Genomic DNA, 13140 nt, shown 5'->3' with positions numbered 1-13140 from the left:
CCACCACTGTGATGTGATCTCAAACACCTACCCTGAGGATGGATTATCAATATTTAAAACCCCTTTAAGGTATAAGGGGCCCACTGTGTCGCTATAGACTAAGGGCCCATGTAAGCCTGCATCCAGCCCTAGCTCTTGAGGTGTGTGAGAGACACGGAAATTAGACTGTGAGCCCCACCGGGCGCAGGTCATGATGGTATTAGTGACGGTCTGTGTACAGCGCTGCTGAGCATGCTGGCGCTATGTAAGCCATGGAAGATAAATCTGTACATCCATCTAGACTAAGCGCACCGTATGAGGATTCCTGATGAGCCATATTTCAGAAGTGAGCAGTTTGATCTAGCACATGCCTGCCGCTGGAGCCAAGAACACTAATAATCCGGAGCTTCCATGCGTCTGGGATTTGCGGTGAATGATACGTTCTGTCACTTTGTACAATTTTATTGCTCTTTTTCCAGGTTCTACATTTGTTAAGGTTCTTACCCGACAAAGAATGAATACTTGCCGCTGCTCATGGATTGAGGTGTTCATCAGTAATAGTGGCAGATACTTCCCCCCCCCCCCCCCCCCCATTGATCTGATATTGATGGCCCATCCTGAGGATAGGTCATCAATCCCTTTTAATGATGAATATACTTCAAATTAGCACATCTAATTGCGGTCCCCAATGCACGGGCAACATCCGTGCAGCGGGCCTGACCCATTCAACTTGAATGGCTCCGTGGTCTGTCCGCACCGCAAAAAAATATGACGTGTCATGTTTATTTGCGGTGCGGAACAACGGAAAGAAACACCACGGAAGCACTCTGTAGTGCTTCCGGTGTTTCGTTACGTGACTCCGTTCCGCACCTGCGGAATTGCGGACCCATTCAAATGAATGGGTCCGCATCCGTGATGCGTGGTGCACACGGCCGGCGGCCATGTATTGCTGACCCCCAGTTTGCAGGCAACAGACGTGTGCATGAGGCCTAAATGTGACCACGGTATCTGGCTGCTGTAAAACCCGGAAGCGCGCGCTCCCGGGTATGCTACACCCTTCCCCCCCCCCCACTGGGGATCGGGGGAATCAGAGCGCGTATACAGCAACCCCTGTCCTCCTGTGTGAGGCTGCAGCATATTGCTTTATATGAAGCCCCTGTGGCATGGCTCCTTAAGAACGTGGTACATTTCTCATCGACTCCAATGCTAATGCTAATCTGATGATTGCTTGTTATAGATCCCTATGGGAACTATGAGAAAAAGTGTGGAAAAAATGTTTTTTAAAATAAAAAAGATATAAAAAAATGAAATTGCCCTCCTTTCTCCAAAATGGAAATAAAAATATGTAAGCAATAATAAAAATACACATCATGGGTTATCGCCGCATGCAAAAACCCCTATGCTATTAAAATATAAAAATAATTTTCCCAATTTTCAAAACAGACTATTTGCCATTTTTTGGTTCGCTTCACTTCCCACAAAATTAAATAAAAAGTGATCAAAAAGTCACACAAACCCAAAATGATATCATCGAAAAGTACAGATCACATCGCAAAAAATGAACCCTCGCATAGCTCCCTACACATAACTAGTAAAAAATTATAGGTGCCAGAATATAGCTATGAAAAGTAAAAAAAAAAAAATTCAATTTTTTTTTTCAAGCATTAACACACAAGAAAAACTACATACATGTGAGGTATCAAAAAAAAGTGGCAGAATGGTGTTTTTTTTTTTTTTTTTTTCTAATTTCACTCCATTTGGAATTTTTTTTCCCACTTCCCACCACATTTTATGCAACCGTATATGGTGCCATTAGAAAGTGCATCTTGTCATGCAAAAAATGTAAAAAAAAATAAATAATAATAAAGTTATGGCTTTGGGAGGGCTGGGAGTAAAAAACAAAAATGTCCTGGTCATTAAAGGGTTAACAAAAGTGTCTAACATGTAGCGGCATGAACCAAATTTATTTTACAGTGTGAGCCACAAAAATTTGTCTATATACACTGTTTAAATACAGTATTAGACCTGATTGGAAACCAAGTTGAAGAAATAAAATTAATTTTTGTCACCACTAGGGGGAGCACACTGCGTGCTGATTTATTACTGGGTTTGATGGACAGTTTAAAGGGGTTGGTTCATTTTAGACATTGATGGCATATTGCTAGGATATGCCATCAAAATCAGGTAGGTGCAGGTCCCACCTCTAGGACTTTCTCCCATCTCCAGAATGGAGTCTCCAAGGTCAAGGAGAGTGCACTGCGCGTGCGCAGCATTCATTGCTATGGGAGTTCCGAAAATATCCGAGCCAGAGCCTGGCTCTATCAGACATTTTGAACATCTCTTTAATGTCTAAGATGGGAATACCATCCTGGACACTGGGTATTTGTATTTCTCTATAAGATTATTGAGCTCGCCTATTATAAGAATTCGCATCCTATTTAAATTTAATAAAACTGAATTCTTGTTACACTTTTCTGCCCTAGACCACCAGTGTTAACCCTTTCAGTATCCTAAACCTGTAGGGATATTGGGGGTTAACCACTATACCATCCTAGACCTCCAAGGTTATAAGATATTAATCCCTAATCAGCCTAGCCCACCTTGGATATCAATATTAACCCTTCATCACCCTGGATCCCCAGAGATACTAGATGTTACTTCTCTATACCACCATGATATAAGAATTCGGATCCTATTTAAATTTGATAAAACTGAATTCTTGTTACACTTTTCTGCCCTAGACCACCAGTGTTAACCCTTTCAGTATCCTAAACTTCTAGGGATATTGGGGGTTAACCACTATACCATCCTAGACCTCCAAGGCTTCCCTAATCAGCCTAGCCCACCTTGGATATCAATATTAACCCTTCATCACCCTGGATCCCCAGAGATACTGGATGTTACTTCTCTATACCACCATGAATATTACAGGAATGCTATCACTGACCCGTGAAACCACCCTATGTAAAAAGTTAAATGATGCAGTCATAGTGAATGTAGTGAAGGGGCATTTTGCAGAAATGCACTTAAGAACTTGCATAAACCTACTTTGCTTTTTGCCTTAGACACCATAATTTATACCCTACATGCAGAAAAAAGAAATTAAATCCCAGCATGTGCTGTATGGGAACGTCTTCTGCTGGGTGGTGCTGAAGAAAAGGAGTTATTCCCTCCCTCCCCCAATATGAACATATGTAGATGTAGTGTAAAAGCCATATATTACCATATACCGACCACTGTGGCCACCCAGTGGTGCTGATGGGAACTGCAGTCTGTCAAGGATTTTGCTAACCTAGCCTGATAATGTGTTAAATGTTTCCTTAACCAAATTTACATTTTCTGTATCAAATCTATATGGCCTGCACCTCTTCTTCTTCTTTTTTTTTTTTTTAGATAAATGACCCCCATTCCCCATTGTCAGTGTAAAGCAATGCAGGACAATAGGGGAATCTGCTGACTGCCTCCTGTGTGAAAAATGGTCAGCGTCAGTATTAGGCCTCATGCACACGACCGTTTTTTTTTGCGGTCCACAAAACGGATTTCCGTTGTTCCGTGACGTTTTTTCTTCCGTGGGTCTTCCTTTTTGGAGGATCCACGGACATGAAAAAAAAAGTCGTTTTGGTGTCCGCCTGGCCGTGCGGAGCCAAACGGATCCGTCCTGACTTACAATGCAAGTCAATGGGGACGGATCCGTTTGACGTTGACACAATATGGTGCAATTGCAAACGGATCCGTCCCCCATTGACTTTCAATGTAAAGTCAGGAGTCCCTATTAATATACCATCAGATCGGAGTTTTCTCCAATCCGATGATATATTTTAACTTGAAGCGTCCCCATCACCATGGGAACGCCTCTATGTTAGAATATACCATCGGATTTGAGTTAGATCGTGAAACTCAGATCCGACTGTATATTCTAACACAGAGGCGTTCCCATGGTGATGGGGACGCTTCAGGTTAGAATATACTAAAAGAACTGTGTACATGACTGCCCCCTGCTGCCTGGCAGACCCCCCCCCCTCTACCCCCCGTGTATTTAACTCATTGGTGGCCAGTGCGGCCGCCCCCCCCTCCCTCCCTTGTATTTAACACATTGGTGGCCAGTGCGGCCGGCCCCCCCCTGCCTCCCCCCCCCCCCCAAATTAAAATTACCGACCCCCCCCCCCCCCCCCATCATTGGTGACAGCGGAGAGTTCCGATCGGAGTCCCAGTTTAATCGCTGGGACTCCAATCGGTAACCATGGCAACCAGGACGCTACTGCATTCCTGGCTGCCATGGTTACTTAGCAATTTTAGAAGCATTATACTTACCTGTGATGTCTGTGACCGGCCGGGCGCTCCTCCTACTGGTAAGTGAAAGGTCTGTGCTATAAGCAATGCGCCGCACAGACCTTTCACTTACCAGTAGGAGGAGCGCCCGGCCGGTCACAGACATTGCAGGTAAGTATAATGCTTCTAAAATTGCTAAGTAACCATGGCAGCCAGGACTGCAGTAGCGTCTTGGCTGCCATGGTAACCGATCGTAGCCCCAGCGATTAAATTGGGACTCCGATCGGAACTCTCCGCTACCACCAATGATGGGGGGTCGGTCATTTTAATTAGGGGGGGCCGGCCACACTGGCCACCAATGAGTTAAATACAGGAAAGGGAGGGGGGCCGCACTGGCCACCAATGAGTTAAATACAGGGGAGGGAGGGGGGGTCTGCTGCCTGGCAGCACCTGCTAGGCAGCAGGGGGCAGTCATGTACACAGTTCTTTTAGTATATTCTAACCTGAAGCGTCCCCATCACCATGGGAACGCCTCTGTGTTAGAATATACTGTCGGATCTGAGTTTTCACGAAGTGAAAAATCAGATCTAAAAAGCTTTTATGCAGACGGATCAGCGGATCCATCTGTATGAAAGTAGCCTACGGACAAGGATGACGGACGCGGATGGCAATCTTGTGTGCATCCGTGTTTTTTTTTCACGGACCCATTGACTTGAATGGGTCCGTGAACCGTTGTCCATCAAAAAAATAGGACAGGTCATATTTTTTTGACGGACAGGAAACACGGATCACGGATGCGGCTGCAAAACGGTGCATTTTCCGATTTTTCCACGGACCCATTGAAAGTCAATGGGTCTGCGAAAAAAGGAAAACGGAACAACGGCCGCGGATGCACACAGCGGTCGTGTGCATGAGGCCTAAGTGAAGAAGCCTGTATGGCTGGAGATAAGATGTGAAGGCTCCCGCCAGACGATAAGATGTCTGGAAGGAAGGTTGATGGGAAGATTGATTTTCTTTTCATTTTCCAGAGAGAAACTGATGGACTGGAAGGAATTTCTGCTGGTGAAGAGCAAGAGAAACATTACCATGGTGACATATCCTTTACACAGGCCTGAAATGTCGTAGTTAAAGAGGCCCTCCGCCTACACGTAAGACCCTAATTTACACAGCAGGGGGAGGGGAGGATTTCAGAACCAGATTTCCAGTTTCATGTAAATAAATATATATGTGTTTGCTGTCAGTGAATGAGAACACTCTAAGACTCCATTCAGACATCCGTAGAATGGGTCCTCATCCGTTCCACAATTATCCGGAACGGGTGCGGACCTATTCATTCTCTATGGGGCCGGAAGAGATGCGGAGAGCACACAGTGTGCAGTCCGCATCCGCATTTCCGAAGCGCGGCCCCGATTTTCTGCTCCGCAAGAAAATAGAGCATGTCCTATTCTTGTCTGCAATTGCGGACAAGAATAGGCATTTCTGCGGGGCTGCCGGCCGGGTGTATTGCGGATCTGCAATGCACTACGGACGTCTGAATGGAGCCTTGTTCACATTCGGAGACCATAAACCTGCCCGTAGCTCTTCCTCCTGAGAAGTGGATACAATGGTGTCCAGTCTAGGCCATGCCCTCAGGCTGATACATTGTAGCAAACTACCTGAGAGATTTGTGCAATTTCATTTGTATCCACCTCCCATCTGAGAGCAGGGTGAGCTATGTGCAGGTTTATACTGCCTTTAAATGTAAACACTCACTGACAGCAAACATACATCTTGAAAATGGTGAGAATAGACAACGACTATTAGAAAGTTGTAGAAATGTTTATTCATTACGCTTTAATAACCTAAAATAAAAATAAAAATAAAAAATCCTGACCTATCTGCTTTAGTAAATAACTGTATTCCGCATGACTTAACAGTTCTGGGGCATCTTTTCTTCTAACTCTCTCTCTGTGCCGTTCCTCTGTTATCCCTCCCGGAAATGTATAAATCAGTTGTCAACTGGCCGTTACCATTCTTCTTTCCAGCAGGTCTGCCCCTCTACAATCTAGCAATGGTAGCACTGGACAAAGGAAATACTAATACCCAATTTATTCACACATTTCCAGGTGGAATTACAGAGGAATGGCATAGCACAGAGTTGGGACTTGTTCACACGACCGTGCCGTTTTTTGCGGTCCGCAAAAAACGCATGCCGCCCGTGTGCCTTCCGCAATTTGCGGAACGGAAAAGGAGGCCCATTATGGAAATGCCTATTCTTGTCCGCAAAATGGGGCGGGGCCACGGGACAGAGCAACGGATGCGGACAGCACAGCACCCATTGAAATGAATGGTTCCATATACATTCGTGTGAACGAGCCCTTAGGCTACATGCACACGAACGTATATGTGTTTTGTGGTCCGCAAATTGCAGATCCGCAAAAATAAAAAAAACGGATCCGTTGTAACAATGCCTAAAACAGACAAGAATAGGACATGTTCTATTTTTTTTTGCGGGGCTACGGAAGGAACATACTGATGCGGACCCTTTGAAATTAATGGGTCCGCATCCTATCCGCAAAAAAAAAAAAAAAAAAACGGACAAGGAAACGAACAACGTTCGTGTGCATGGAGCCTTAATAAAATATACGCTCCAGAATTATTACTTTAGGAGGACACAAGTATATCTATACTAAAAGACATGTCAGGAGGAGAGCTGAGGGGTTCTCTTTAGGGCCCATGTTCCCTTGCTGGTTCAGAATCTTTACAGTGGGAGCAGCGCTGCACGACGGACGGAGCTTTGCAGTTCCAGTGTCGACTTCCAGCTCCAGAACTACTGCAGAACAACTGGGTGTCGGACCCTGCCCATCTAATATTGATTTCGTCTTCTGATGATGATCCATCAATATTTAAATCCCGGACAACCCCTAATGTATAGTAAAACATGCCTGGTAGCTCATATACTTGCATTTCATGTGTACACCACTAGATGGCGGTGTTCTCATTCACACCGGATTCTGCTGGCATAGCACCTGTCCACAATTATCCCTCCCGTGTTTCTTTCTATGTAAAAATGCATATTGTGTGAATCCTGCTCATCAAAGCGGCTTTAAAGTATAACCATACAAAAAAATGTTAAAGAATATAAACAGAAGAGACGGTTTTATTCTTATCCATCACCGCCATGGTCTTTATACTACACACAATGCATGTATAACAAGCAGAAACATAAAAAGCACGCAGCATATAATATGAAGTGCAGCAGAAGAGCGTATAGTGGATACATAAGGAGAGCGGGTACTTCTCTTATGAGCCTATTGGTTATAGCTTGTTTTCTGTTTTCCTTCCAGAATACAGGAAACTTTGTAATAAATACCCATCAGATGATAGTGGTGTCTTCCTCCAAAAACCATCTAGTAATATAGTGGATACAGGACAGGCAGATGTATGCGCTATGTCTCCCTTCCCCTCTTTTTTTTTATTTTCCCCCTTTCTCTCACTCTTCTTCATTGAGAATACATGCTGGGAGAGGGGAGAGGAGCTCCCTATTGCAAAAAATTAAACAACGGGTACTCGCCTCACCGATCCCATGCTGCTCCCATCATGACATAACCCAGGTCCACTCCTCAGTCCTGTTTCAATACACTGGAAATCACTGGCCGCAGTGGAGACCCACCTTAGCCAGTGATTGGCCGAGCGGATATTTACAAGACAGGAGAAGGAAGTAGAGACCAATGGAGACCGGGAGCACCACGCGATTGGTCAGATAATTTTTTTTAACCCAGTCTGAGTTGACATGGAAAACTCTCTCACTTTTATGAATTGTATGCAATTACAGTCCTGATCAAAAGTTTAAGACCACTTGAAAAATGGCAAAAAATCATATTTTACATGGTTGGATCTTAACAAGGTTCCAAGTGGAGCTTCAACATGCAACAAGAAGAAATGGGAGTGAGACAAAACATTTTTTGAGCATTCAATTTAATGAAAATAACGATTAAACTGAAAACGGCTGTTTTTCAGCTGATCAAAAGTTTAGGACCACATGCCTTTAAAAGGCCAAATCTGTGCAAAGATGTGGATTCGTTGTCATTTTCTGTCAGGTAGTCACACGTTGTGATGGCAAAGGCAAAAAAACTCTCCCTTTTTGAACGTGGTCGGGTTGTTGAGCTGCATAAGCAGGGTCTCTCACAGCGCGCCATCGCTGCTGAGGTGGGACGCAGTAAGACAGTCATTTGGAATTTCTTAAATGATCCTGAGGGTTATGGAACAAAAAAGTCAAGTGGAAGACCCAAAAAAATGTCCTCAGCACTGAGCCGGAGGATCCAATTGGCTGTCCGTCAAGACACTGGACGATCCTTGACCCAAATTAAGGCCCTTACTGGTGCTGACTGCAGCCCCATAACCATCAGACGGCATCTGAGACTGAAGGGCTTCAAAAACAAAAAACGTCTTCAAAGACCTCGTCTCCTTGAACGCCACAGAACTGCTCGTTTGGAGCACCAAACATGGGACATTCAAAGGTGGAAGAAAGTTTTATTCTCTGATGAGAAAAAATGTAACCTTGATGGTCCTCATGGTTTCCAACGTTACTGGCATGACAAGCAGATCCCACCTGAGATGTTTTCTACGCGCCACAGTGGAGGGGGCGCCATAATGGTCTGGGGTGCTTTTTCCTTCAGTGGAACAATGGAGCTTCAGGAAGTGCAGGGGCGTCAAATGGCCGCTGGCTATGTCCGGATGTTGCAGAGAGCATTCCTCATGACTGAGGGCCCTCGTCTGTGTGGTAACGACTGGGTTTTTCAACAGGACAACGCTACAGTACACAATGCCCGCAGGACAAGGGACTTCTTCCAGGAGAATAACATCACTCTTTTGGCCCATCCTGCGTGTTCCCCTGATCTAAATCCAATTGAGAACCTTTGGGGATGGATGGCAAGGGAAGTTTACAAAAATGGACAACAGTTCCAGACAGTACAGTCGTGGCCAAAAGTTTTGAGAATGACATAAATATTGGAAATTGGAAAAGTTGCTGCTTAATTTTTTATAATAGCAATTTGCATATACTCCAGAATGTTATGAAGAGTGATCAGATGAATTGCATAGTCCTTCTTTGCCATGAAAATTAACTTAATCCCAAAAAAACCTTTCCACTGCATTTCATTGCTGTCATTAAAGGACCTGCTGAGATCATTTCAGTAATCGTCTTGTTAACTCAGGTGAGAATGTTGACGAGCACAAGGCTGGAGATCATTATGTCAGACTGATTGGGTTAAAATGGCAGACTTGACATGTTAAAAGGAGGGTGATGCTTGAAATCATTGTTCTTCCATTGTTAACCATGGTGACCTGCAAAGAAACGCGTGCAGCCATCATTGCGTTGCATAAAAATGGCTTCACAGGCAAGGATATTGTGGCTACTAAGATTGCACCTCAATCAACAATTTATAGGATCATCAAGAACTTCAAGGAAAGAGGTTCAATTCTTGTTAAGAAGGCTTCAGGGCGTCCAAGAAAGTCCAGCAAGCGCCAGGATCGTCTCCTAGAGAGGATTCAGCTGCGGGATCGGAGTGCCACCAGTGCAGAGCTTGCTCAGGAATGGCAGCAGGCAGGTGTGAGCGCATCTGCACGCACAGTGAGGCGAAGACTTTTGGAAGATGGCCTGGTGTCAAGAAGGCCAGCAAAGAAGCCACTTCTCTCCAAAAAAAACACCAGGGACAGATTGATCTTCTGCAGAAAGCATGGTGAATGGACTGCTGAGGACTGGGGCAAAGTCATATTCTCCGATGAAGCCTCTTTCCGATTGTTTGGGGCATCTGGAAAAAGGCTTGTCCGGAGAAGAAAAGGTGAGCGCTACCATCAGTCCTGTGTCATGCCAACAGTAAAGCATCCTGAGACCATTCATGTGTGGGGTTGCTTCTCATCCAAGGGAGTGCGCTCACTCACAATTTTGCCCAAAAACACAGCCATGAATAAAGAATGGTACCAAAACACCCTCCAACAGCAACTTCTTCCAACAATCCAACAACAGTTTAGTGAAAAACAATGCATTTTCCAGCACGATGGAGCACCGTGCCATAAGGCAAAAGAACTTGTGGTCAATCCTCAAGAGGCAGGTGGACAAACAAAAACCCACTAATTCTGACAAACTCCCAAGAAGTAATTATGAAAGAAGCGGTTGCTATCAGTCAGGAATTGGCCCAGAAGTTGATTTGAGAGCATGCCCAGTCGGATTGCAGAGGTCCTGAAAAAGAAGGGCCAACACTGCAAATACTGACTCTTTGCATAAATGTCATGTAATTATCGATAAAAGCCTTTGAAACGTATGAAGTGCGTGTAATTATATTTCACTACATCACAGAAACAACTGAAACAAAGATCTAAAAGCAGTTTAGCAGCAAACTTTCTGAAAACTAATATTTGTGTCATTCTCAAAACTTTTGGCCACGACTGTAGATGGCCTTCGTGCGGCCGTCTTCACCACTTGGAGAAATGTTCCCACTCACCTCATGGAAACACTTGCATCAAGCATGCCGAAACAAATTTTTGAAGTGATAAACAATAACGGCAGAGCTACTCATTACTGAGTTCATGTTTGGAAGTTGGATTTCTGTTTTTGGGGGGGTTTAGTTTTTTTTTTTGGAGGTGTGGTCCTAAACTTTTGATCAGTTTCAGTTTATTCGTTGTTTTCATTAAATTGAATGCTCAAAAAATGTTTTGTCTCGCTCCCATTTCTTCTTGTTGCATGTTGAAGCTCTACTTAGAACCTTGTTAAGATCCAGCCATGCTAAATATGATTTTTTTGCCATTTTTCAAGTGGTCTTAAACTTTTGATCAGGACTGTATATATAAAAAATTGCTCCCAAAGGTGTCCAGAGACTTTAAATTTACATATGTGAGGGTTAAGAACTACTCAAAATTATCAGGTTAATCTTTTATTGACCTGTGTGATCTCTGCAGCAAGTTTGTAAACAACTCTGTGTCCAGACACTAAATCTGACAGCTCTCTCTGCCCCTCTCCCAGCATGACTCCACTGAATGGTTGATCATGTAATGTAATACATGGAAGGACTGGGTTCACGGTAAAAAGAATCTCAGTTATTGAGTGACTCTGCTGATAGAGTAGGTTCCTGCGCAGTTGACCCATCTCTGTGACTGCCATATTCCTCATAGGAGTTTTCGATTGGTCTTCATTAAAAATTTTCTGCAGTTTTTGAGTTACACAGGTTAAAAAAAATCAGTCTGATTTGCAGAGTATCACTTCATATTCTTGTCAGCTGACGGCTCATGTGAAGTGTTCTCTGATCTCCTGACTTCATAAACACTCATTATAGCCAAGCTCTTATGAGACCGATGATAATGATATGACTTAATGAGTGTGTAAGAGGTCAAGAGATCAGAGATAAGGTTTCACATGAGCTGTCAGCTGATTTTTAACCCCTGTATCTCAAAAACGGCTGAAAATTATTAATAAAGCCCAATTGAAAAAATGATTTTTAGCCTAATATGAGTGAAATGCAAACATTTTTAAAACATTGGCCTGAATGTGTCCCTTAGCTATAAAGATGCAACCACTTAAGTAGCAACTATTACTCAGCCGTTGCCCCTGTATCATTTATCAATGTTTCAGCTGGTTAATACCTCGGTACTTTTACTGCAGTTTATTGAAGCATTCCTATACACAGGGAAAGCCAAAAATGACAGTTTTTCCCTTAACCTTTCTATTCACTTACTTGGAAGAATTTCCTGGCTTGGTGCATTTTATTTATGTGGATCGCACAGTAGGACAAATGGTGGCTCCTTCCATAACCATTGAAGATAAATCCACTACGGAGCTTGGAAACAGCGTATTGGCGAATTTCATAAAAAACAAGGTATTTTCAGTGCAGGCGTTCAGCGTGGCTAATGTGCTGCGAGAGCAGCGTTAACAGATGAGCCGGCAGATCTTCAAAGAAAACTCTTTGACATAGAGTAACAGAACAGTTTTCAATAGCCAAGGTGGGTGGAAATGTGTCCTGGGGGTCCGGCAGAATTTGTAATGCACAAGATCTGTGAAGAAAGATCGATGCAGAGCAAGCTACAGAACTACAAATCCCAGTATGCAACCTCTGGGTCTCCAGCAGTTTCAAAACTACTACTCCCGGCATGGCCCTAATGGTTTTGCAACAGCTGGAGAGCCACAGGTTGCAGACCGCTAATGGGATAATCGTTACAAGCAGGTGTTTGAACACAATGTACACAAATTAATTAGTAATTTGCAAAAAATTTAATAAAAATCACAATAAAAACCAATTCCGTTCCAGGTCTTTGGAGATGAAACTCTTGGAGAATTCTCTTGTTTGATAATTAGCATCACAAAGAATACACCTGGATGTTAGTGTTCTGCTTGTGTGAATATTCCATCATTCAGCCTGATTGTGTTAAAGAGCATCTGTCAGCAGTTTTGCTGACCTGTTACATGTGCACTTGGCAGCTGAAGGCATCTGTGTTGGCCCCATGTTCCTATGTGCCCGTATTGCTGAGAAAAATTGTTTTCTTATATGCCTAGTGAAAGACCTTAAGGGGGTGCTGCATGACTTGCGGCTGATCCCTGTGTCACGCCCCCTCAGACCCTGTGTTTGAAGTAGTTCCTCACGATGACGGACGAATCCTTGCTTTGTGTCTCTTCCCAGGTTTGGTTCCTGATCGGGATGTCTCGCCGCTATCTTCAGAAGGGCTACACCACACTCACATTTCGAGATGGCGATTATTATTGTTGCTATTTCCTGTGGTTTGAGAACGAAGCCGTGAGTGTTTTTCATATATTTTATCACTTCGGCGACTTCCTCTTTGCAGAATGAGTCATAAAATGTTTTTTACAGTGTTAACTTTTTGCTTAAGCAGTACTGAAAAATCCTGCTAGTAAATTATTTTCCA

General features: G+C 43.7%; 1 protein-coding gene across 2 annotated transcripts in view; it reads left to right on the top strand.

Annotated features, from left to right (window-relative positions):
- Positions 1-13140, top strand: part of HPS1 (HPS1 biogenesis of lysosomal organelles complex 3 subunit 1) — a 59957-nt gene that overhangs the window by 36346 nt on the left and 10471 nt on the right. For both annotated transcript variants that reach the window (XM_040437142.1, XM_040437143.1), the window contains exons 15-17: positions 5277-5342; positions 11954-12098; positions 12897-13010. In XM_040437142.1, coding sequence (XP_040293076.1) covers positions 5277-5342; positions 11954-12098; positions 12897-13010 — 325 coding nt within the window. The remainder of the gene's footprint in view (positions 1-5276; positions 5343-11953; positions 12099-12896; positions 13011-13140) is intronic.

Source organism: Bufo bufo, chromosome 6 (genome assembly GCF_905171765.1).
Source record: "Bufo bufo chromosome 6, aBufBuf1.1, whole genome shotgun sequence".
In the NCBI taxonomy this organism is placed as follows: domain Eukaryota; kingdom Metazoa; phylum Chordata; class Amphibia; order Anura; family Bufonidae; genus Bufo; species Bufo bufo.
This window is presented reverse-complemented; position numbering and strand designations above follow the sequence as displayed.